At 37.6% G+C, this 27516-nt stretch overlaps 1 protein-coding gene across 2 annotated transcripts; it reads left to right on the plus strand.

Annotated features, from left to right (window-relative positions):
* Nucleotides 1-195: 195 nt before the first annotated feature.
* On the plus strand, nucleotides 196-25965 carry mtus2b (microtubule associated tumor suppressor candidate 2b). Of its 2 annotated transcripts, XM_053506810.1 has the most exons (14): nucleotides 196-2035; nucleotides 2204-2411; nucleotides 3476-3682; nucleotides 9744-9890; nucleotides 14181-14279; nucleotides 16679-16881; nucleotides 21504-21570; nucleotides 21739-21953; nucleotides 22049-22154; nucleotides 22793-22866; nucleotides 22946-23044; nucleotides 23185-23304; nucleotides 23722-23819; nucleotides 24850-25965. In XM_053506810.1, the coding sequence occupies exons 1-14, from the start codon at nucleotides 305-307 to the stop codon at nucleotides 25055-25057; spliced, it is 3582 nt and encodes a 1193-aa protein (XP_053362785.1). In that variant the 5' UTR covers nucleotides 196-304; the 3' UTR covers nucleotides 25058-25965. The 2 variants fall into 2 exon arrangements, with proteins under 2 accessions (XP_053362785.1, XP_053362786.1); XM_053506811.1 differs by lacking the exons at nucleotides 23722-23819; nucleotides 24850-25965 and having other exon boundaries at nucleotides 23189-23298.
* Nucleotides 25966-27516: the final 1551 nt, after the last annotated feature.

Below are 27516 nucleotides of genomic sequence, written 5' to 3' on the forward strand. Positions count from 1 at the left end.
TTTAACCAATTTAGCCTTTGGCATTGTGAACTGTATTAAAGTGATTTATAGTCTGCCTGTGAAAGCCTTGCACCATAAAGTGTGTTTTTTTTCCTGTTTTGTCTTTTCTGCCAGTTGAAAACAACATCTTTTGGTGACTGTGAAAGTGGAGCAATTACCTTTTCTTCATAAATAATGCAAGAATACTTTATTGGATTGAGCTTGTAAAGCTGTAAAAGCGTCACAGATGAGTCTTTGAAAGGAAATGACCCTAAAATTGATGTGACAGCCATGAGAACGTAGAGTCACGGTTTCCTAATGAAACATGAGCATGAATGACAAGCTTCCTGGACCACTTGGATCTAGCTTTCAAGACAATCATGGAGAAATCAAAAACAACAACAGGTACTCTGAGGATTCCTTAGATGGAGATGCCAATGCAAACGAGATTCCGAGTAAAGATGGTAGAACACTGGAGGAACAGTCCTCTTTTGTGTCCAACACTGAGGAACAGGACAAAATCATCATCTGGGGCACAGACTCTCAGTATGATGATCCTGAACTGGCGGAGTTTGAGATGTTGGAATGCCAGGAACTGGAGGCTTACCTTGTTGATTCCGAGGACAGTTACATTAAACATGACAGTAGTAAACTAGAGCCTATTTCCAAAACTATGACACAAACTGAGGTTGATGTTCAAGAAGACACAAAAGTGGACACAAAGGAGCAGGAAACAGCTTCCCACATGTCCATCAGCAAAGAGACATACCCTTCTAGGGCTGAATTTAGCTCTGATAATGATGTATTTGTATCTTGTTACTCTACAATGTCCAGTCTTTCCTTACAATCCTGTCTGACCAACTCAGATAAGAGCAGAAGTTCTCCACATACTGAAGGAACCCATGTAGATCTCAATCTGAACACTACAGTTTTATCAGAGGAACCTTTTCTAGAAGCACAAGAAAACCAAGCAGCTCAAATCCAACCTGTAAAAGCATGCAAAGAATCCTCAGGTCAGTTAAAAAATGGCATAAATGAATGTAAATCAACCCTTGCAGGTGCTAAAAATGAGCACAACGAAAAAGAAAATGCCAGCGGGAATAATACAGATGCTGATGCGAAGCACCCGATTTCAATTAAGGAAGAATGTAAACATAAAGATCCAAAAACGGTTTCATTTCAGCAAAAATCTTGCCAACCATTTGGGTCAGATGACGCACATTCTTTTTCAGTGGCCAGCAAGATTCCTCATGGTACCAGTCATGAAATAAAATCTAAACAATCCCAAAAGGAAGAAACTTTAGAAATGACTCAAAGGTCCTTGAAGCCAGACCCAACAGAAACACACAGTCATGTGGTGGCGGAACCCAGACTTTACCAGAAACAGGATTCTTTGGAAAAAACTCACAGTTCTAGCACGTCTAGCATAGGAGGCCGAATGCCATGGAGCACTTCATCACACCCCCCTACTCCTTCTTCCAAGACCACCAGCTCCCCAAAACAACAAGCAATTTCTTCACCAGCCAAGACCGCCAGCACACAATCTCCAAACCAGGACCCTTCTGGTTCTCCACATAGGCTTACCACTGGATTGAAGCTCCCAAGTAAAAGCTATTTCAGTAGTGGCATCCCAAAACCAATTCCTTCTCAACAGTCATGTAAAACAGAACCTGATTTTACGAAGTCCTCCCCTCCGCAAAGGCCTAAAAATGTCCGCCCAAAAATCATCACTTACATTCGTAAGAGCCCTCTGTCAAAGCCACATTCTACAGAGAGTCCATATGAAGCATCCACTTTGCCTTCAAGGCTTTCACCATACTCTAGTATGCCAGCCATGAAAGAGCCAAAAGCTGCAGGATCCAGAGGCTCACCAGTGATTAGCTCCTCCAATATCCTACATGACAAGCATCGACAAGAATTGCAAAAATCTGGATACTACTCGCCACCTGGCCTTATAGTGTCTGGTATCAAACCTCCAGGTCATACTGTACCTCATAAAATGGTAGGAAAGTCAGAAAGTTTTCATGGTGAACTCCCAGGCAAATATCTGCATGAGGTGAGAATTCATGATACTTGCCATATTATTATTATTATTCATGTTATTTGCCATTTTTATTTGCTATTTTTGATATAGCTGTTTTTGGATTGTAAATGCCGTTTCTGTGTACATGTTTGTCCTATGTTGAGATTTTAAAAGAACCTCCTTGATTTGTTTTGGGTCTAGGTGGGCAGAGGTGTCCATCTTGGTGCATATGAAGTAGCTGGTGCATGTCGATCACCAAGGGCTCTGAGGCCTCAGCTTGGCCTTGGAGCAGTCACTAGACAACCTTCAACCAAAGCCAGGATGCTGACGACAGGCCCGAGGTCAGCTTCACCTCTCAGCCACTCAGCTCCCATGGGGCAGCCTATGCACTGCTACCAAGATTCCACAGGTTAGTTATAACAATGAAATTAGTGACAAAGAGTCTCTTCAAATACAACTGTATTTTTTTTTGGGTAGCATTATGTATTTAAAACCCATAAGAGTTTAGCAGTTGTTGCGATTCCCATTTTCACCACTAGGTGCAATATCTCTGTCGAGGTAAATGAAGCTAAAGTGGCTGCACTGACCCATGATTGTACTGTACAATAAAAGGACAAAACAGGCAAACTAATTAATAGACCTTTTTCTTATATAGATCAAATTGCAACATTTGTAATATTTGTATATTTCATTACCAAAAAACAACAAAAAAAACTGTTTCTGTTTGTTTTTGTTATATGTGTTTATACTTATGATAATTATAATGTACCTTATAAAGATAAAAAGCATTGCACCTGCTGTTAGATATGTGTAAAATTCATTTCATAAAAATATTCTAACTAAATAAAAAGCCTAGTAATGTCAGTTTCAAGTTTGTACGGAGGAAAACAAAATCAATATTTTTTTAAGCGATGTATTTTTGCAGGAAATAAATTCTGTACCATACTCTGCATCTCTAGTCCTGTGTAACAAGCAACTAATAAAACATGCAGCACTGTAATCATGCAATAGATAGACTAACACTCCCCTCCCCTAATGGTTCATGGCTTAATTATCCTGCCTAAAGGCTAAATTTGTCTCCATACCATGCTATGTACAGTAATGTAATCATTTTGAGAATTGCATATTTATGGGGGGTCGTACACCATTTCTCCCTTTGAAGTTGGAAACCCATGTCAAATTCAAGTGCTGTTCATTTTACACTGTTTGAATATGTTTACTCCTTCATATTCTACTCAGTCCAATAGCCAAAGATTCTCTCTAGTTTTACTTAAGTAGATCACTGTAAAATTCTTTGCTCCATAGGAAGTAAATATCAACTATAAAACTGTGATAAATTAAATCTTCTCTAATGCCTAGGGATGTGAATTTCAATCCTAAGCCTGACTAAAAAACAGACACATTTGGTTCAACACTTAACACAGACATATTAACTGTGTAATTAATGTGTTTTGTTTTCTAATTTTTCATCAGGTGAACTGAAGAAGCCTATGTTAGAGGTCGCTCCCAAGTCTCTCCTCCCCAAATCAGGTCAATCTGGTCTGCGCCCGCCGGGCTTCTCTCATCTACCCGCTGCTCGTCTTGCCACATTTGGTTTCGTTCGTAGTGCCAGTGTGTCCTCCGTTTCCAGCAACCAGTCCAACGATAGTACTCATAGCAGCCCATGCCGCCCTACTCTCTGTAAGTGCTTTTTTTTTACTTGAATTTATTACTTTATGAGGAACTACCTCTGGATGTACAGTGAAATATAATCATTATTTACAAGTTTCGGGTTGCTGTTTGTGGCTACACTAGGACTAGGGTAAAAACTGGGGCAGTTTCTACCCTACTGTGGCATTCTCATTAGACTCCTGCATAGATTCATGCTCCTTAACCGCGGGAGATGGTAAACAGAGTTCAGAATAAACCATATAAATATAGAAGTTTTATTAATGGATCCCCAACAGCAGTACTATAAGGCTTCTGGGACGTAAATGATGTAAAATCTACATAGTAGACTATGCCAAAGAAAAAAAACTGCATTGTTTTAAGCCCTAATTTGGTAAACCGATTTGAAGTAACCTCATTAAACATAAAAATAAACAATGGGCTGCTATTCTCATTATATAGATAATGAGCCATAATAGTAGTGCGCATGTTTTTGTGCCAGGGGTCTTTTTTTATCAGTTTCAAATGTTACAGTACAGTGTTTTTTTTTTCAGTGTTTGCAACACTGCCAACTGCAATTTATTGTGGTCCTATATAGGAGAAAGGGAAAGTCGAAAAAACAGGAGGGGTTAATAGTGGCGTTAATGAGGCAGAGAGCGAAAGTGTCAGAGGAGAGAGTTCACAAATTCTAACAAATTCAGTCGATCCAGTGGAACGATTTTAAGGGCGGAAAGGACAGGAGCCAAGTGACAGCTTTTTCTCCCTAGTCAGTTTGTCTTCTCTCTGGTCTGGGACTCTGGTGAGGTCTGAGGATTGTGTAGGATTTGATTTCACCCTCTTCTTTCTCTCTTCCTCCAGCTCACTGTTGCTAGGGAAGAATGCCGATCATTAATCTCTAAGTTTTCTGTGCTTCTCGGGGTGATTTTCTTCCTCACACTGGGAAGGATTTCTCAATGCACGCGTAATTACATTCTAATTGCTCCAACAGTGACACATTTTACTACAAAATAGAAAGTGTCATTCACACAAGCACAAATAACTACATCAAATTTGGAATAGTTCTTGATCCTGGTTTTTAGCATTTTCTAAATTCTCAAATATTCGTAAAGATCCGAAATTTCTTATGAGGCATTCCATTTAAATATTCACACTAGATGTCTATATACTAACAAATGCTTACAGTATATTCTCACTGTGCCAGGATGATACAAGTGGGTGCATGAATTTATACTCAGACTTGTGTGTGCTTGCTTTGGTGTGACTGAGTCATAGATTTTCTGCTTTTCATCAAGGATTGCTCACCCACTCTATAATGTGTTTGATACTGTTCTGCTCTTCGGTTTGCGCTTTCAGTGTTTATATTAAACAATTGTCTCTCCATAATTATTTTTAATTTAATTAAAATTTTATATTTTCACATAATGTTAGTCATTTTAGATTTTGGTCTTTTAAAAAAAGAATTGGAATTACTAATATTCAAAATGCAGAATAGTTCAGGTTTTATTTTGATGATCAGCCTTGTGGCATGACCCTTTAAGTATTTTTTTCATATTTTTCAGTATGAACATCTAAATAACATCAAATTTACCTAAGCTTTGCTTACTGATAGTAAAACGGTTTCAATAGCTCTGTTGTCAAAATTTTTTTACTACTTTAACTATCAGGACCAATACAAAAACCAGTGCTGTTATCTTACCTAACTGTTCAACTGTAAACTTGGCTCAGCTATTGTATATAATGCTTTGACTAAAAGGGATCTGTCAAATCTGTCATATGTTTCAGAAGTTGCAAAGTTTCCAGATATGTATGTTGTTTTTTTGTTCTATAGAACACAATCTAGTGATGTTTGCTTTGAACTTTTAAACTGATTAAGTAATTGCAACTAAAAGAGAAAATAATAAATCCTTGAAAAGACTCAGTTTAACTGAATTTTTACCAAAATATAGTATATTTTACTAAGTTTAAAAGCTGTTAATGATTTTGCATAGTTTTAATCAAGCATTTTTTTTTAAATTGTAATGACGGATTAGCTGTTGCGTGACCCATAGCAAAGAAACTCCAAGATGAGATCTCATGTTAATCTCTTCTATGTCTCTCATACAGAAATAAGCCATCTTTAAGACTTGAATGAGATTTAGGTGTTTTCTCCATCTTATCAAAGGTTTCTCAAATGTGGCTCATTACCTTTAAATCTCAGAGGTAGTTTACAGTTGTCTTGTGTGCGACTCACATATGCAGACATGAGCCATATTTGAGACTTGAATGAGATTTTATTCATTTTCTCAATCTTCTCAAATGTGTCTCAACTATGGCTCATTACTTCTAAATCTCAGAGATAGTTCATATTTGTCTCATTTGCAACTCACATATTTTCTGTTTCCCCAAAGCAGTGTTTCCCACACTTAAAGTATACACTGTGCATTTGGGTTTTCTGATATGTTCTGATATTATCCTTTTTAAAATATCTGCTAAGTCATGTGTGTACAGTATATTTAGTTTAAATGAAATAAAATTTAGTTTTTTATATTGAAGTATATATTCTGCTAAACAAATGTCACTCTATATTGCATAATCCTGACTCATATACAGTATATTTATTAAAACATAATGCTAAGAATGGCTAAAAATGCTTTGGGGTGCCACCTACACTTTTATTTTATACTTTATCTTACTCTTCACATATGGGTAGATGGAAGGGATTGTTAGTAGGTTCGATCTCTGAAATTAAAATATGTAGATATGTAGATTGTAGGTTGGTAACAACTAAAGTCAATTACAAAATTGTTTTGTAATAGATAAATGTTTTATTTCAAAATCTAGCTTCTTTATTTAAAAAAAAATCTTATAAGGATAGAATTCTTAGGGCAGTCACTGAATTCCGATAAACAAACCTTTAATAAAAAATAATTTATTATATAGTGCAAATTTAAACCTACATCAAACTTTTTATGATACTTTTCTGTGGAATTTAGGAAAGTGTGTTACAAAGTTGCATTGAACGCGCACAAATATTTACTAACTGTCTTAACAACTGCTCTTAGGGGCTTCCTGTTCTTTTCCCAGTGCAGGGAAATCTATTGTCCCGATTAATCACATATGCAGATGTATGAGGCAGAGATTGTGTGGAAAATGTGACTATATTTTTTAGATGCTCAAATGTCTTTGTTTGGATTAAGGTGGCTCCTGCGTATTTTGTAGTGTGTGGCGTGGGATAGAAATCTTTGCAAAAGTTTCACTGTAGGCATTTTTCTTTACATGCCGTTACTGCGTGAATTCATCGTCTTTATTGCTGGAGCAGTGCTGAGTCAATAGCTGCAGTATGAGAAAATGCTGAGAATAGCCTTCTCTCTCTCTCTCTCTCTCTCTCTCTCTCTCTCTCTCTTTCTCGCACTCATTCAGCAACCGTAGTAAGACAATACGTATTGTCATTATTGGTTTTTGGTTGTACACAGGTTTGGTCCTTGAATGTCCCTTTGAATTCTTGTCGCAATATGCAGTCAGCATTCAATCTGTACTAGACAGGAATTAATCCCAAAACTTCTGAATTTTTTAGAAGAAAAATCAGGAATGGCCATGATCGGAGATCATTTTAACACTTGGTAAAGTTGAATTGGCCCAAGCATATTCCAGAACAGCAATGCCAAGATGTGTGCTCACTTTGTGTTTTTTTTTTCTGGAAGCACGAGAAATCATTTTCACACATACAGTACTGTATATTAGCTCCAAAGTCCTGACCTTAACCCCAATGAAAGTGTTTGGGATTTTACAGAGTGGTTTGACTCTCCCGTCATTTTCACAAGACCTCGGCCCAAAATGAATAAAACAGTGGTGATCCAAACAATGCCATGGTGTAATCAAAGCTAAAGGAGGTCCAACAGAATATTGTCCAGGCTGAGTGAATGAGTTGGTGTAACCTCAGCATGTAGGAATGTGACTCTCGGAAATCTAGAGTTTATCACCCCTGCTGTGACTCTCAGAGAAGTTCAAGCTTGTCTGATGCTAAAGTGAGGAACCATTTGGCTCTTAGACAGCTGGGGTTTCAGTGCCGGTCATTCTATTGCTGCCAGTGTTTATGGCCTCACTATCCACAATTCGTCTGCATGTTATTTACATGTATGCCTGTAGCATTTCTTCATGCTGGGGCCAGTAAGCACAAATGGAAAGCTTGAAAAAGAAATAAAACAGCAGCTGTCGACAAGGATCCTCCACACCCGAAATGACCGCTTGTCCACGCCTTATGAGCACTTTTGCTTTTTAGCATTATGTAGTTCATGGTTCACTGTAGTTAATGTGGTGTGAAGTGTCTGGTGATAACAGCATCTATCTTTCAATTATTCTGTTCTTCTGGATGTGGCTATCAGCTATTTAAATAGGCCTCTTTTTACACCCTGCTGATGTGGCTGTCAACTCCCAAAGAGGTTCACTGCCCTGAAGGAAGAGGACAACGTCAACGATGTAGCCAAGAGAATAAGTCAAGAGGATTGTTCTTTTGAAAGACACGTTTGATGTTGAAATGTTCACACTTCTAGGATATTTTGTACCACTACTTACCTTTGTTTTTCAAAGAGACGCATCAAAGCAGGATTTGTTCTCAGGTAAGTATTGATTAGATTATGTGGATTAGAGTATTAGAGTGTGCATGGAAACGTCTTATATTCATCTTCTCAAAAATTGCTTTTCACTTATTTAATGTACCCTTACAGAAAAAACATATGACAATATATTGTAAAATATAATTTCCATATATAGGAAAATAGGGCTTATATTTATTCATATATTCCAATATATATATATATATATATATATATATATATATATGTATATATATATATATATATATATATATAAATTTTTTTAATGTAAATTATTAGTTAGTAGCACTTTTGCCTTGCACCCCCAGGGTCTGGGTTCGTTTCCCGGCCAGGCTTGATTCCCGTCACTGTGCGCATAGAGTTTGCATGTTCTCCCCGTGCTTGGTGGGTTTCCTCTGGGTACTCCAGGTTACTGCAGGTTAGGCTAATAGCCGTTCCCAAAATTGCCCATCGTGTGTGAATAGGTGTGTAAGTGTGTGTATGTGTGTGTGCCCTGCGATGGATTGGCACACTGTCCAGGGTGTACCCCACCTCGTTCCCTAAGCCTCCTAATAATTCAGATGTAAGGTCTCTCTAATCTGCCCACTACTGTCTTGTGGCATCATGTGATTGCCTGTTTACAGGTGCCAGAGTAGTCAATAAAGCCATTACACTACACCTGTCTTCTCTCTGTCTCGTGCATGAACACAGCCACATTGCCACTTGGCTGGAGCAGTATTATGTGGTGCGGTCCACAGTTATTTCTCATTTCTCGACTGTGTATAAGAAAATCTATATTTTTTAGCCCACATACAGGACGAACAGGGAACATCTGTGCAGAGATTTTCACTAAATTTAATAAAACAGCAATCTTTCCCCAGAATCACTATTTTTTACATCCATGGTAGGATCTCCAGTCTAAATGTAAAATTTGTACATTTATCCCTTTTTTCTTAGTGCAATTTTTCCAAATCCATTCGATCCTGTCTTTTTTTTAAGGTCATGAACAGTTGTATAAGCATTTCATTGCATATGTATGTTCATGTATATGACAAATAAAAAATTTATTTGAGTTTGAATTTGAATTTTACCTTTAAGTGGAGAAATATTTTCCATTCCAGCTCATGACGAGTATCTTTTTTTGCAGCCAGCATTCACATTTTTTTCTTTAATGCATTAGTCATAACAACTTATCTCTCTAATTTGTATTTATTAATTCGATTTGTTGTGTGCTCAGATTCATTTAAAGGCAGCATCAACCTGTTGACTCACACTGTTCTCTGTTAGTACTTATGTAGTGATGCAAGCGCTTGCCTCATAGTGTGAGTCAGTGTTCCTGATACTGGCATGATTTTAGGCAAAACACAAAGCCAGCAAATTTTATTAGATTATTATTATTTTTTTTAGTTGGTGATCGTTAATTGTCTAGCGAAATAATATTGCTGTATGAAGAATGCAGTACTGAGATGAAGTCAGGACTCCATGTGTTAAAGCATGGCAGACTCTGTGTTTGTTCTCTGTAGGTCAAAGCAGTGAAAATGATGAGACCCTCGTACCTCGTGCTCCTTTCTCTCCCAGTGATGGTGGCAGCGGTAGACGATCCAGCTGTGGCAATGCTCAGAGTGCAAACCGCCGCTATATGGTGTCTCCTCTACGTGGTTCACCTGTTGGTGAGTGTTTTCACCAAGCCCCTGTGTCTCAACAGTCTGTTTGTGAAGATCCCTGTGCCAACTCATTTGATAAGCCTGTGTTAACCAAATATTATTAAATTTTTGAGGGCTGGAATTAACTGATATTTTTAAAGAACATCTTCTCTGTTTCTAATAATAGTATATTCTAATAATATGTTCATTTTGAGAGTTCAGCATTTTGGCAACGTCATTCCCATATTCCGATGGTGGTAAAATGTACACCTTATAAAAGTAATGATAACTTTTGTCCTACCTGCTATATCCAAAAACCCAAATACCTGTACACAGTTTAAAGTCTAAAGACTCACGGTTAACACACACCCGCAAGACACCCATATAAGCACATTTTTAAAATTGTAATTAATCTATGTTAAAGCTAAAAATAATCTCACTTACTTACTCACTCATCTTCTATACCGCTTTATCATGTATTCAGCGTCGCGGGGCCTGGAGCCTATCCCAGGAGACTTAGGGCACGAGGCGGGGTGCACCCTGGACAGGGTGCCAATCCATCACAGGGCACACACACTCACACTCTCCCACACACATTCACACACTACGGCCAATTTGGGAACGGCAATTAGCCTAACCTGCATATCTTTGGACTGTGGGAGGAAACCGGGCTACCCGGAGGTACCAGGCACAGGGAGAACATGCAAACTCCATGCACACAGAGACGGGAATCGAGCCTGGCCGGGAATCGAACCCAGACTAAAAATAATCTGATCTGCTTTAATGTAATCAGTGATATTATTATTATTTCAGGCTGAAGCCCACGTACATGTCTGTCTGTCTTTTTGTATGCCAGAACTCTCTACCTAACTTATTAATACAAGGAAATAACATTTTGTATGTTTGAGCATCTTACATCTTGTTTATGGTCATTTATACCACTTCAACGCTGTTATTTTAAAATAACTGTTAATTAGCAAAAATATTAAGTTATCCCAGTAAAATATTCAGTTTAAATTTTCAAATTAATATCTTTGGTGCAAATAGATTATTAGTAGCTTATTTTAAGGTAGGGTATTAGAAGCGGCACATAACTGTCCATAACATAGCTTTTATTTAAAATTTGGATTTCACTTATGGTGCCGGATAAATTTCAGGCAGATATCTAAGTAGCAGCCAAAGTGTCATCAATTTCTGTCCAGCGGTCGATTTAAGACGCACTGACAGTTTGACGAATGCGCAGTACGCTGCCAAAACTTACGGTTTATAATCCGTGACATAACTGCTCATAACGTCCCTTTTACTCAACATCTAATCAAACATGATTACATTAATGGTGCAAATTTAACTTCAGGATTAAGAACTGGCAAAGTTTCTATAAATTCTGTCCAGCCAGTTTTGCTGTGTCTAAATCTGGCTGGACAGACATCCAGTTGGTTTTAGGTCCTCCAATGTACAGTATGACACACAAAGCTATCATTGAAAGAGTGAGGTTCTGACCAATGTACAGATCAAACCTTTTATCTTTTATTTATATAGACTCTATCTCTCTGCTAACTCGCTTGAACTATGGCCACAGGACCATGTGGGAGGCTGGGATGTGGGTTGGAGTGGTTTGCTGCTGTTAGGAACATGCCACTGTCACTCCTGTAGCACTTACACTTCACACCCTGTCACACACAGTGCAGAAAACCGCACCTCACAGGGCCTTAGTGCGATTTCTTTGTCATCAGTAAGAGTTCACAACCTAATAAGATGCCGATCCTGTTAGTGCCCTGTAATCATGTTCCCATCTGTAACAGCCTGGTGTGAGAGCGTACAGTATATTTAGTCTATCAGACCGTTCCATTTCTGCAGGTGTCATTCCTTGGGTTACTGGGTTGTGCAAAGAATGTTGGCTGTGCAGACATGTAGACATGCAGCTGTTATAATAGCAGCTGTGTATGTCTCGTTTTATCCTACCTCCTTCTTTTCATCATCATTCTGTTGCGTCATGGCTGACTATGTATACTGTATAGAAACTTCGCTTGAGTTCTCTATAGTCCTTTAGACCAGAAACAGATCAAAGTGTTAAAAAAATATATAGATAAACACCAGTCACATTGTCCTTTGTTGGGTATTGGTGGTGCTGGTGGTTTATTATAATAATAATGAAAAATCTTCAAATTGTCAAACAACGTACATACAATGAGGCACATTCAGCTTTTCTTCTTTTACATTTTTAAAGGAAAGAAGTCTGAAAAAAAAAAAAAAAAAAAAATATATATATATATATATATATATATATATATATATTCTTGGTTTTCTGAACCGTCTTGCATATCTGCGGTGCATGACTTTTTTTACGTTTATTTCTTGGAACTGCAACACTATGTAGAGTTTTTTAGCTAAAAAACAAAACAAAACTAGATTTTATTCTAAAACAGTGCATTCAATGCGTTAAGGGTAAATGCATGTAGCTTTTTAAAATGCATGGTCAAGTTAAAGGACAAGCTGTTCTTCCTAGGATTTACACAAAGCCAGTCAGCACTTTTGCTTGATGTGACTCAGGAAGGTGAAATTTGTTGAAGATGTCTGCATCATGGGCTGTAAAAGAGCTCTTTAAAAAAAGAGGGATGAACTGTTGCTGAGAGCCATCTAGTGGTGGAACAGTGACTGAGCCCTAACCTGGTCATGTTTTTCTGTTAGATTTGCTGCAGTGCTTAGATACAGAAGAGACTTATGGAATTGTGGGAAAGGTGCACCACCTACTGGTCACTGCCTGGTCTATACTTTGTGGGTTCATAAACAGGAGACTGCCTGAGAGAACATGAATAAACCATTTCAGAACTGAATTGACTGAATTGGAAAGCTTAGTGATTAATAGTTAGGGTTCTGGGGAACTAATCATAGAATCAGTATAATAAAATAAACATGAACATAATTAAATGAATCAAACATGATTAGTGAAAGGCAGGCGAATATATAGGGTAAAATATTGGTGTAATTAATTTTAATTGTAATAAATTAATGAATTATCTTGGACATTTGCATAAATAGATCAAATGCCCATACTGATGGAAATTGCCCAGGTCTGAGATTTATATTAAAACATCTCCTGTACAGGGATACAAATACCTGGGAGAGGCATTCAAGTCAAACCAGGAACTTCGATTGTGCAAAACACAGTTATGAAAGAAACAAAACTGCCTTTATATAATCCCCTGCTACACTAATGCACTTATCCCAGCATTTCACTAGTGCTCGGATACCATCAAGGTAGAAAGTTTCTCTCTGTTGAGTCATGATCGGGTTGCCACCCTGGCCCCCCAGGAACTCCTTTAATGGCCCAAACGTGTTGAAACTGCTTGGCGCTAGGTCACACCTGTACAGGGGATGTGACAATAACTCCCAGTCGAGTTTCTGTAATGTACAAGTTTTCTTCTCTCTTCTGGAAGTTGGTCACACATTATGCGTCAATCAGGATCAGGTATTCCACTCGCTAAATGTTGTCGGGAACAACTGCAGTGATCCCAGAGCTGCGTCTGCTGGGACCATAATTCATGGACAGCCTTCTTTAAAATGTTTGCATCATTCAAAGAGTCTAATCACTGTACTGTGCTTGAAGTCTTCTGTAAATGTCAGTCAGTTTTATGCCGTCATTCATGAGAAATTTCCTGGGTTGACTTGACCGGCCCTTGTACAGTAGGTACTGCATTGCTTTAACTTTAAAATTTAATCTTAAAACATTAAAACTTTAATTAAATTTTTTTTTTTATATAAATGATGCATTTTTAGAGAGCTGGCTTGTCCATATGTATTTATATATACCAATCTTAATATAGTTTTAAAAAAATAGCATAGCCATTATTCTTACTCTCCCCCTAATGCTTAAAAATATGGCAGCAATTTTTCCAATCTTTAGCACATGCAGTTTTAGCATGAGCACTAATGTCACGCCATTCATCAAGCCATTGTGTCTGTGTAGGTAAGGTTTAAAAAAAAGTCCAAGATTGCGAAGACTGATATGGAAGAGTGACCTGAGCCCTGACCTCACTAATGCACTTCTGTCTAAATGAACATAAATCCTCATAGCCATGGTCCAAAATGGCGACCAACTCTATGTTAATGCAAATGGATTTGAAAAGGGTTCATACAAGTTATGGTCAGGTGTCTCCCCATACATATGGTCCTGTAATGTACAGTATTAGGATTTCATAAACATGATTTAATGTTTTATCAAAACTGTTACAGTACAGTACGTATTTTAAAAGCAAGACACTGACTATTATTAAATGTCTTATAATGTACTAATTTTGTCTGTTTGTTTTCAATAAGCTGCTAGAAAAGAGATTCAAAGAGATGGAGATGTTGCTCATCCTGTGCTGTCCTCCCCGAAGAGATTCGCAGTGGTTTCGCCCAAGCCTCATTCCCCTGGTGGGTCTATTGTTCCTTTTTATGTGTGTGTGTGTGTGTGTGTGTGTGTGTGTGTGTGTGTGTGTGTGTGAGTGTGGTTGCATGTGTGTCTGTCTGTGTGTGTGCGTATGTTTGTGTGTTTGATATATTTTTATTAGCACTCCCACATTCATACCTCATTTCTAATTATCCTGTGCATGAACACACACTCTTGGCCCTTCACATCTTATGTGTCTTATGTCCAACTGAATAAGATTATATTGATCATTAGTGACGGAAAAAACAAGTGAAAGACATTGATGGATGTGATATTGATCATTATTTCACTTTCCAATGTTTGATTGTGAGTGAGACACACACACACACACACACACACACACACACACGTACACATACCATTCTGGAAAAAAATAAAAGAGCACTGCAATTTACTTCAGAAAACGTCTGGAATGTCATCAAGAGGCTTGATGATTGTTTGCGTTTTTGCAAAAATAGTGCATAAAGTTACCCAACAGCAATGTGAAAAACTGGCGGAGAGCATGCCAAAACGTATGAAAGCTGCCATAGCAAATCAGGGTTATTCCATCAAATACTGATTTCTTAATGTTATTTCCTCAAAGCATTAACACAAATTTTTTTTTACAAATTATGTGCATATTTGCATATATGATGCATCATCTCATTGACATGCACCTGTTAGAAAAAAAAAAAGAAACGGATTATTTTGCAGTGGTCTCTTATTTTTTCCAGAGCTGTACAGGCATGTTCAAAAGTTAATACCCGTTCTTTTAATTTAATGTTTTTTGGTGTTAAAACATAAGTATCCTCTGAGCGGGTCTAAGTATTGCAACCTAAGATGAGCAACTTATATTATATAACTTTTTTCACTGTGCTATTATTTATTTTACATTTGTAAATCAATTACATTAATGTTTTTTTTTTTTTACAAAAGGTCTTTCATTACATTCTTTTTCACAACATTGCTTCAGCTCATTGAGGTTTTTGGACATCCACTTTTTTACTGCTCTCCTAAGGTCCAGCCACAGCATTTCAATCGGGTTGAGGTCTGGACACTGATTATTTCGTGGCAAAACACAAATTTTTTTACCAGCCATTTTAGATCTACTGCTGTGCTTTAAATCATTGTCCTGTTGCAAGACTTAATTTTGACCAACCTTAAGCCGTCAGACAGAAGGCCACACATTTGACTCTAGAATACTCTGCTATACATGGGAGTTTATGGTTGACTTAATGACGGTAAGGTGCCCAGGTCCTGTAGCTACAAATTAAGCCCCAATCATCACCCCGTTGTCATGCTTGACAGTGGGTATGAGGTGTTTCTGCTGAAATGCTGCTTTTTAGTCTTCTTCTAATTTGCTCTCATGGACTTTAACATTTAAGATGCTCAGTGAGGCCTTTAGGGTCTGACATGTAGCTCTTGTGTATAATTTTTTTTTAATACTAATATAATGCTGATACCAAGACCCACTAAGATCAGATGATGTCTATGTTTTTAAGAGGGGGTACAAATTTTTGTTCTGTGCGATATCATATCAGTTGCATCAAACTATGTCAGAGTTTATAACCCTGTGTTTTTTTTTATCATTATATTTCTTACATTTTATCCACACAGACAAGTGCTTCTTATTCTATGTCACCCAGTGTGTCATCTAATGTCTTTCTTATGTGTAATCCATGCCTCCTAGATTACTGTAAAGTGTTGCCCCCTTCCTCCCCCACCCTCTTAATGCTGACAAATACTTGTGCATGTCTTTATGTATGCTTATGTATGCATCATGTCTGGTGAGATCACGTTTCCCATACTGTACATGCACCCAAACAATACACCCAGACTTAGTGATGGCATAATTACTTTAGTGTGATGAACACATGGGGTCAGAAAGGCTACTGTTAACGCTGATTTACAAAAGCAAAGCATTGCATTTAAATATTCATTTCCAACTGTGACACATTTTGCAGACATTTTTGACATCTGTGGCATGATTACAAAATGAAGCGATTAGGTTCATTTCGCTGTGGCATATAGTTAATCAACATCTTTATCAAAGCATGATATTTACTGTGTGAAGAAATCACACACTGCTAGTTTCGACATGCTGTTAACCTGGATTCTTTCCAAATGTAATCACAGGAATATAAGTAAAAAAACACAAATTAAAAAATTAAGGTGTGCAAGTATATTATTGATGGATATTTCTAATTTTGGTTCCCTGTGATGGATTGGTACCCCCCCAGGGTGTATCCCGCCTTGTGCCATACTGTAAGTCTTTTGAAATAGGCACAACTAGCCTACTATTAATTGAATAAACTAACAAACTACTGTATAGTAAAAGTAAAACAACCAGGTAAAAGGTTGACTGAATGAAGAATGACTTCCTGTTTGTATGATTGTGTGTCAGTGCGTCAGAAGTCATGTGTGGCACGTCTCGGAGGAAAACCGGAGAGACTGGATGCTGAGCGTGAGCGTCTCCTGGCGATACAGGGGCTGAAAGAGCGCTGTGAGCAACAGGCCAAGCAGATCATCACCCTGCAGACCCAACTTGGAAAAAGCTCACTATGCATGGACGTCTTGGCTATTACTACTCAGCACTTCTGCCACAAGGTATGCCAGCCAAAGACACTTTGGTATTCATTCAATTTTGACCTGGTGATGTGATGGTGCTTTCATAATATTGTAATACATTTCCAAAGTCTCAATAAACGCTCTTGAGTTATCAATGGAAACATTATTGTTTTTTAATAACACTACTAATTACTGTTACCCATAATGACCAGCAACTGATTAAAAAAATATTACATTTTCCTTATTTTTCATATTTTTTATATGTTTGTAAATAAACATGTCATTCTACATAACTCTTTACCTTTTTTTAAATGTAGTATCATTGCAAAAACATTTAAATTGTGAACACATAGAGTTTCTTATAGTTTCTTACATTTTATTTAATGTTTTTCACCACGAACATGGTGTTGTAGTGGTTAGCACTGTCACCTTGCACCTACAGGGTCTGGGTTCGAATCCCGTCTCTGTGTGCATGGAGTTTGCATGTTCTCCCTGTGCTTGGTGGGTTTCCTCCGGGTACTCCGATTTCCTTCCACAGACCAAAGATATGCAGGTTAGGCTAATTGGCGTTTCCAAATTGCCTGTAGTGTATGTTGCTGTGTCCAGCGATGTATTGGCACCCTGTCCAGGGTGTACCCCGCCTTGTGCCCTAAGTCTCCTGGGATAAGCTCCAGGTTCCTGCGACCCTAAATACAGGATAAAGTGGTATAGTGGTATAGAAAAATTTAGACAGTTTTAGTAAACTAGAATGAAATAATCAGACTGAAATTTTAACAGTATTCGTGTGGTAGTAAAATTTTTTCAAAACATTTTTTTTGTTAAATATTTCATAAGCTAGAAGAACAACTAATTTATAATTTCTTATCATGAAAAATATTTAAATATTAATAGGTTACACATAGTTAGGGAATCGTAAGAGCTAAGGCTCTAGGTTGTTGGTCGTGGGAATCTGAGGATCCGGGTTCGAGCCATGTTGTTGATGGGTTGCCACACTCCTACTACCCAGCCACTGCATGCAGCGTATATAATACCTATAGCTGTATATGTATTATCTTATATATAGGATGGATTTAAAACTGTAATAAAGTATCTCTGTGGGACTTAATTAGTCTGAGGACCTACGCTGACTAATCAGTACAGCACCACCTGCTTCAGTGGTCAATTACTACAGCTAATAACCCTAACAATCCATTCTTCTTATAGACACGCAGTGTAGAATATGCCTTAACTGTAAATGTTTTAATGTTTAATGTTTTTTTTCCTATTTATTTGTGCTGATTTTGCTCTTTACTTTGAATCTCCCAAGATAATTGAATTCATTGCTATCACTGCTGTAACTTATTCTTGCAGTCATCTTGTAAAGTATAGAGACAGCTTGTATCCATGATAGAGTGCAGTGAACTGAGGGTGGCTTGTACAACTCTGTGGTGCTATTGTGAGAGCAGGGTGGGCTTTGACGCTTTCCCATTGTGTTTAATTGTTTTGCATGTGTCTCGCCTCCCTGTGGACTCATGTTGAATCATGCATCGCAAGGCTCTAAAACAGCCCTTTATCGATCTCAGCCTCCCGTTTCTTCATCCCTCCCCCTTTCATCCACTTCCGCTTTTCCGTCGACGGACAAGACCCTGTGTGCATGTCAGTGTATGAGAAGCCGAGAAGATGAGGGTGTGAGGGAGGAAGGGAGGGAGATACAGAGGGTGGGGGAAGAGAGAGAGAGAAGGATGAGAGGAGGGAGGGAGGGAGGGAGGTAAGGGTGTATTAGGAGAAGCTGAGATCTAGGCGTTTGCCGGTAGCTATTGCCGAAGCTGTCGTGCTATGATGCCAGGGATGAGGTAAGGCTATTTAAAGGGATGCTGCCGTTCTCCTCTTTCTTTTGCGTGATATCCTCCTCCCCACATTTTCTCTGTCTCTGTCTTGTTCTGTCTCATTCGTTCTCTGCGTTAGCATGGGCCAGAGCTGCAGTATATGCTGTTTCTCTAAGTCTTTCCCACTCTTTTGCTGTCTGGATGCTCACTGGACACGGGTAAAACAGTCATAGCTTTAGTGGCACTCTCAGGGAGGATGCATGTGTGTATGTATGTATCTGTTTGTATGGTGTTTGCATGAGCTGATTTAATGAGCTGTCATCTTTTTTTTCTTGAAGTAGTTTGTGTACTGTTTCTGTCTGTGTGAATTCAGTTGCGTGTGTCTATATATATGGTATTTAGGTATATTAGCAGCTGTGGCTATCCTCAAGACATGCTGGAGCTCAGTTCACGCCCCATGTTTACCCTCAGACACCTGATGTCAGATGTGATCCATAACAGTCATCCTTGTCAGTATTTATTTTTTTTTTTTAATCATCATTCAGAGTACTCATTTCCACAAGGCGAATACCTTTCCTCAACTCAGGTAAAAGGTTGAAATACATTAATGTAGTCAACCTTACATGGTTGTGTGCATTCACAGTTTTGGATGTTGTAGTGTGTCAGTCCTTTATGGTACTGGATTTATGGGATCGGTAGTAAGAGGGAACAGCCTCCTTGAGACAGCCCTTGTCAGGTCCAATTCAGATGTTCTCTAGTAGGAAAAACACCAGAGGATCCTTTAAGACCCTCCTGCAAGTCTTAGCACTTATATATATATAAAAGGTCTGATCAGGTAAAACTCTAGGTCATGACCCTGCATTTTGCTTACAACAGAAGCTAAATTGCACCTGCAAATACCAACTCAAATAACTGGTATGAACTTAATATATGTGTTTTAAGAGGTAAAAAAATACTGCCTCTTTGTTTTGTCAGTATATACAGTATTAGGATACTCTATATAATGTTCAGTCACTCATTAGTGTTTGATGCACTAATCTATGTCAGGATGTCTGCGTACTAGAAGACTTCTTTATACTTGCATAAGGATAAGAAAAGTCATGAGTCATCATATATTGACATGGATTATGTGGTAATATTTCCAATGCAATATATCTTGCCTATGTTTATATAGAACATCACCTACTTTTCATCCACATAAATTATTTATACTCTCTGTTTGTCATTGCGTTGGTTGATTACGCAGCTATTGTGTAGACGGGATGTGAATTAGGGGGGACAATCTGCCAATAAATAGTATAGTAAATTACAGTTTGGTGCTAGTCTTTGCCAGTGAGTATTTTTAGTATTTCTATATTATTATTATTATTATTATTATTATTTTTTTATTTCTCTGATTTGATTACAAGCATACTCGGTTGGCATTCTTAGTGACTTGTGACCCGTCATATCAAGTCAGGTGCTCTGTCACATAGGTTAGTTTTGTGCTATGGCTAATAGAGCGTAGTTCAAATCCTCAATAGCAAAAATCAATTGGATAGTGTTTATTGAAGGACTTAAAAATAATGTTTAGAAGCACGTTAATGAAGACTGTACAAGCTCCATACTCCGGTTGTTATTTTTAGGGGTATCAGGAAAATCCTGGTGTCTAAGTAAGGGCAAAAGAGATCCCTCTTTCTTACATCACAATAAATATATACATTGTAGAACAATACTGGATTTTTTTTCAAAACTATTAAATAACACATATGGCATTGGGTAATTGAACAACAGCCAGCAACAGTAGTCAGTTGTTATTTTAAGACATAAAGGTCAGCTGTTCTGTAAGAGTACTTGCCAGAACAGTATTGTCAAGTGCATTTGCCAAAACTCATCAAGCACCATGATGAAACTGGCTTTTAAAAACCACTACGGGAAAGCAAGACCAAAACTTACCTCTGCTTCAAATGAGAAGTTCATGTGGCATTAACAGCCTCAGAAATCACCAATTACCAGCACCTCAGATTAGAGCTGTTATGCAGGCTTTCCTGAGCATTACATTTAGGCATTTGGCAGATGCTCTTATCCAGAGCGACTTACATTTATATCTCATTATACATCTGAGCAGTTGAGGGTTAAGGGCCTTGCTCAAGGGCCCAACAGTTGCAACTTGGTGGTTGTGGGGTTTGAACCTGGGATCTTCCGAACCGTAGTCCAATGCCTTAACCACTGAGCTACCTCATAAACCGAAGACACATCTCAATTTCACTGTTCGAAGTAGATTTTTCTGTATTTTGGATATGTTCAGCATTGTTTTGCAATTAGAAAGAAATAAAAATCAGGAAAGACCATGGAATTAGAAAGTGTGTCGTTTGACTGATATTTAAGTGTATATATTTATTTAATAACAAGTTATGAGATTATGATTTAAAAAAAATATATATATATACTACTACTAAGGTAAACTATTGTTCCATTTTGTTAAAGCAGAAAACTATTTTCTATAAATAAATGTTTGAAATAAGTTACACTGTCTGCAATAGAACCAGTCAGCGTCAAGAATGAAATTAGAAACTATGTCTGCTATTTTATCCTAATATCAAGCTGAGAAAATTTTGATAAATTCAGTTATGTTAAAAATCTGTTTAAATCATATGATTTTTCTAGTGAAAAATATTATTTGTGAATTTTTGCATTCATAACCTAGACAGATTTGGTTACCATCCAGCCATTTTGGCATCTTGGAGGAAACTGGGATTGAATGACTAACCTTAGTGTAATTCATTTATTTGCAAATGATATACGTTCCATATTTTTGGCTACACTATTGTTTATTTGTATGTGCTAATTTATGTCCTCTATGTCTGTTTGTTGCAGAACGAGAATGCCTTGGTAAAGGAAAGGGAATTGTCCCTGGAGCTTTCCAGGATCAGGGATGAAGTGGGTAAGTGGAGATGAGAATGCTTTGACTCAGCCTGTACACTAACGCTCACAAGATAGTAGCACTTGAAATAGTAGCATGACGTCATCTTGCTAGCTACAGTACCTACTACAAAAAAAAAGAAATAAATGTAGGGAAATCCATTAAACATGTAATTCTATCTCTCCGTAGTGGTCAGTGTGGGCCGGTGGGAGCGTTTGCAGGGTGAGAAGGCTGAGTTGGAGCGTAATTTTGAGCAGCAGCTGAGGAAGCTGAAGAACGAGCAGGAGAAGGAGCTGCAGGATCTGCAGAAAAGGCTGAGAGAAGAGCAGCGGAAGGAGACTGAGCTTCTGAAACAACAGCAGACTAGCCATCTAGACCAGCTCAGCTCCCAGCACCAACAGCAGGTCAGATACATGGAGCAGGAGCCAGGTTTTTTTTTCTCTACACATGTTTAAGCCCTAAACTCTAGCCACTAACTGATGATAAAATGATTGGTCAGGTGGAGGAGATGAGTGAGAGCCATGAGGCAGCCATTTCGGAGATGGAGGCCGCTCATAATGCAACGCTGGCTACTCTACAGGAGGAGCACGCTAGGACAATCAAAAGTAAGTCCTTTGAGAAATCCAGAAATTTTAACCTTATAAATTATGAAAAGGTGGATGGTATAGTTACCATGAGTGATAAGGCAAAACAAATTTAATATTATTTCTTATAGTACTTAAGTTCATATGTAAGGCAAACAAACATGGCAATAAATTAATAATAAAGCAATAATCCCTGTTCAAAAGTTTACGTTCATCTTCATCTTTTTCTGCTGTAGACATTGGAGACTTGGCCTTGTGCTTTGAATCGTTGACTTTTTGGAACATCCAAGAGTGTCCCAGCAGCTTTCGTGCTGTAGAGTGCAAATTGCCTGACAGTATATTAATATGCTACGCTTATCTTGCCATCAATTTTGATAACTTCCCTGTGAAACTGGAGCTCACAGCCCCAAAACATAAGAGAGCCACCATTCTTTACAGTGGAAATGGTGTACGTTTTACCGTAGGCCTTATTGACTCCTCTCCAAACATAAAGTTCAATTTGCCATGTTATAAGCAAAACTTAGTAGTCTCTAATATTGTTATGCTTTTGGTTATTATATATATATATATATATATATATATATATATATATATATATATATATATATATATATATACTTCAGTGCCTTCATTAGTGATGATAGAGATTGTTCTTTCAGATCTCAAGATGGCACATGAACAGCAGAAGAAATCTCTGGAAGAAGAATTTGAAAAACTCAGATTGTCACTGCAGGTACAGTACACCGTCCAAGCAGCAAAGCCAATTTGATAATAAACCTGCTTTTACATGTTGTTTATGGTGGTGTGTTCAGGATCAGGTGGACACGCTGACGTTTCAGAACCGCAGCTTGAGCGACCGAGCCAAGCGCTTTGAGGAGGCGCTGCGCAGAAGTACAGATGAACAGATTGTGGTACTGCATTTAGCTTGACTGGAATTTATATGACTGTGTGCACAGCTCAGCCTGTACATTCTGTAAACCTGCTTTTCAAGTTGTTTTCAAGTTTTCAGGCATATTTTAATACGTGTTGGTTTGTGTTTATATGCACTCAGGAAGCATTGGCCCCATATCAGCACATAGAAGAAGATCTAAAGAGTCTTAAAGAGGTTCTGGAGATGAAGAACCAACAGATCCACCAACAAGAAGTCAAGATATCCGAGTTGGAAAAACTGGTCAGTGTTACTACAGAGGAAAAGGGGAAAGTGAAAGTAAATGTTCATATGATCCGACTACTGGGCTGTAACCATGGCAACAAATGGAATTACCTCTCAAAACTCATGTGCCTTGTGTCAATTTAAAAAGATTAGAATCAAATAAAGCTAATTAATTAGGTTTTCTCTTACAGTACTAACAGACCGAAATGGCAGAGTAATGCTGTAAAGATATTGTTTTTAGCAGAGTTTGTGTCCTCTGGGAGGTTATAGAATTAATGTCATGGGGCAATTAATCCTGGTGTAATACGGAAATTACGGAGTCTTTTTGTTTACATCCAGTGTTTACATTAAGATAGTTTCACCCTGATAATGTCTTGGTACACAATCAGCGGAGTATATACTGCATATTTAAACTTAAAAAATCATTTTGTACAGGCCCAGAAGAATGCCTTGTTGGAGGAACGTGTTCAGGTGCTCCAGCAGCAGAATGAGGACCTTAAAGCAAGAATAGACCTCAACCTTGCTATGTCCAGGTCTCTACACACCTGTACACTATATAAAATAATTTGTAATCTGTAACATCCTTAATTCTACAAACGCATATAAACATACATGTGTTTGATTAAAATTTTAGAATCTGCACTTTATATCTATAAGCTACAGTATATAAGAAAAGCAGTATGGGGCATGCTGTTACTAATGTTACTCAGGTGTTTTATTTCTCTAATACTGCAGCAGTTTTCCAACATTAAAAGATTTTAATTAAAAAATGATGATATCCATTTTAGCAGCTTATTGTTTTGTTGTGGAATGTCACAAAACAAGGTAGTTCCCGTTATCGCTTTATCTGATTCTCTCTTCTGACGTTGGTAAGAAAATGCAGGTTATCATGTTACCTAGTGACAGTCCTCCATGATTGCCCAAAGTCACAGTGTTACACTCCTGACTTTAATTTTAAATCTTAATTATGCCACAGACATCCATGACCAGGAGTCTTATGGAGAAAAATTGGCCATAATCTCAATCTCCCTCATATTATTGTCAGTGATACCAGCCAATTGCGGGCATCAGTTCACGCAAGTGGAGGTGGGCAGAGAGCCAGCTGAATATCAGGATATACACATGTAAAAATACAGCCAGTTGGCTTCACATGCAGAGAAAGCATGTTATAACCTCGCCCAAAGACTAGTGGGAATTGGCAGTGACTAAATTATGGAGAAAATCAAGGAGAAGATAAATAAATAAGATAGTTACAGCTTTACCTCTGACTGACATAAAGCTCTGTCACTGGAAACGCATACATCATGTGTTCAACTGAAGCATCTGCCTTACAAGTCACCGTATGAGTTGTTAAAAAAAATATTGTACTGGTGCTGCTATAGAAAATGGTGAGAATTAGAAAAATCTAGAATTTATTTTCAGGAATTGTACTTGAAGATAGTAGTAGATATAAACAAATTTTATCACTGCGGTTGATAAAAACAGATGAATGAAAGCCTTTGGTATATTAGTTACATTATTATCTTGAATGTAGTCAGGCTAATCATTTTCTCATTCACTCAGGCAACTATCAGAGGAAAACGCTAACCTGCAGGAGTACGTTGAGAAGGAGAGTAATGAGAAAAAGCGACTGAGTCGGACAAATGAGGAGCTGCTCTGGCGTCTGCAGACTGGCGAACTAAGTCCACACATGTCACCCAACCAGTCTCCACTCCATCGACCTTCTCCAGGCCCAGGCTCACCATCCCACCTAGCACCCTTTCCTAGATGAACTTCATTATCTTTCTTTCACTTTCTTACCCTCTCTTTTCATCAATTTCATTTCAATTATACCATTTTTATTGGGTGTAAGTGCAAGCAGACACATAAGGTGCTTTCTTAAGTGATATAGACTGTATCAGTTGAGCTGTATTTGCTGTAAATGGGTGTTGATAACTAGGTTATCTCTGGAGGCTCAGGAGGATTGTGTCTGAATCCAAACCCTTAAAATCCCTCTGTAAATCTGTTTCTTACACATTTTAATTCTCGATTGATTCTGGATGAAGTGGAACGCAGTGTAATCGAGTTTTAGAATAACAAAACACAGACAGACAACCAATCAGTTGGTTCATTTTAGCAAGTTTTTAATGACCATAATCATAATATACACATGAACACAGCCAGTTTTGAGCTGGAGAGTTTTTACCCTACTTGTATCATGCATAATGTAGTACTGACTACCACTGGCATGTTTTGCAAATTGGCAGTTTTAAGTAGCTTCTATGGTGTCTGTATGCTTTGATTGGCATTTGCAGCTTAAATACTGTAGGATAAATGGTAAAAAGTTGTAAAGTTATAAACAATATACATGATTCCTATCATTAAATAATTTGTCCATCTTCAGTAAGTGCTTTATCCTGTTTTGGGTAACTTGGATTTAGATCCCTGGACCACTGGCCCGAGGCATGAATATAACAAATGAACGGGACATCAGTCCATTACAGGACAACATCCACACACATTCATACACTTATTCAGATCAACGGTATGAAAATTTGGGAGGTGAAAAGAAGTACACAAGCTCCATTTTTAAACATTTGAGCTGCTAAGCAACACATTACTTACTCAAAAACAAGAACCCCAACCCCAATATGTTGAATGAGGGAAAAACTGTTTAATAAATAGAAACAGGTTTTTTTTTTTTTTAAAAAAAAGCAAGTTAAGTTCATTTTACACCCCATGGAACCTACCTGATGCATAAACCCTTACACAAAATGATAGAAATGCATGCTTTTCACATATTCAGTTTAAAAATGATGGATCCCCTGGTGGTCTGGGGCCCTAAACAGTCACTTACTGTATACCAATTTTAACAAGAAACAGCCCGGGCAACACTACGCAGGCAATGACCCAGGCTCTGGTGTGAAACAGGGATCCTCAAGCCGTGAGGTGACAACATGACCTGCTAAAAACACAATCCTTTTAGTCATGTAGTAAATTATTATTCATCCATTTTATTTCAGAATTACACACTAATGCAGGACAGAAAATCTATTTCTTCTCCTTCAAATGTACTTTATAATCCTAATTGTTTTAACCTTTAAAAAAAAATGACCCATCACTGTCCTTATACAACCAAAATAATTCCTCGTTCCTTTTAATAGATCACTGTTTGAAAAGATATTAAACACAGATTGACCGTGGCTGCTGAGTGAAAAAAAAAAAAAGCTAAATATGTTCAAAAGGATTTACATTATGTATACTTTACTTCCCTATTAGGCTGTTTCTCAAGACAAGACTATTATCTTTTCAGTGTAAAAAATAACCATGCTTTTATCTTCTGGTCAGCAATGTTTACACAACGTCAAGTCAGGCTTTTTTTCAGGAAAACTGTCACTGCTGTTCCTCTCGTGGGCTGTTTGTGAGCTAAACAAACCTGCTATACAAGTCTTCCATTTGAACACACATGTTGTGTTTATATACAGAACCATTTACCTGCTTAGGCAACACTGAAAAGATTTACTGACATGCAGGAGACAGACTTGGCTACGTGCTAAGCTAACATCAAGCTATAGCAAGACAATACTATACCACTAGTAGGCTACTAGAATCTTAGCACTGAGCTACAGCACAGTTTGCCAAAACTGCTAGCATGCTAAAATTTTCATTGATATACTATTACTTGTCTATTATGAGATGCTAACAGATTTCAGGAAACTAAATGTTATTGTGTAACATTAGGTTTAAAAGTTAGCAAAAAATAATTTTAAATAAATGTAATAATTTTTAATAATCTGGATGTTTGGCTAGTATTGTGAGTACATTAGCATTAAAATAGTTCTAGAAATGATGCTGTGCCAGCTGTACTTCTGGTTTTAACCACCAAGGAGAATATCAGGATAAACACATGTAAAGCCATGATGCTGTTGTAAAAAGAATGTTTCACTTCTGCATTTTGGATTTTTAACGAACTGTTCAGAATTCTTCTGTTTTTTTTTTTTTTTGCTACATAATCACAGACACAAATCATTTCAAAAAGGCTTGAATAAGATTAAGAAGAACAGATCATGAGAACCAATACTGAAACTCAAAGTATTATCAGTTACCAAAATATATGAACCTATTTTCCTTTGCCTGTGCCACAATTCCAGTGAAACAAATGAAAAATTAAGATTTTTTTTTTTAATTGGCTGCCACTATAGACTTAATTAATATACCTGAACCGATATGAATGATTAATATGAAAGTAAA

This window comes from Clarias gariepinus, chromosome 11 (genome assembly GCF_024256425.1).
Source record: "Clarias gariepinus isolate MV-2021 ecotype Netherlands chromosome 11, CGAR_prim_01v2, whole genome shotgun sequence".
Classification (NCBI taxonomy): domain Eukaryota; kingdom Metazoa; phylum Chordata; class Actinopteri; order Siluriformes; family Clariidae; genus Clarias; species Clarias gariepinus.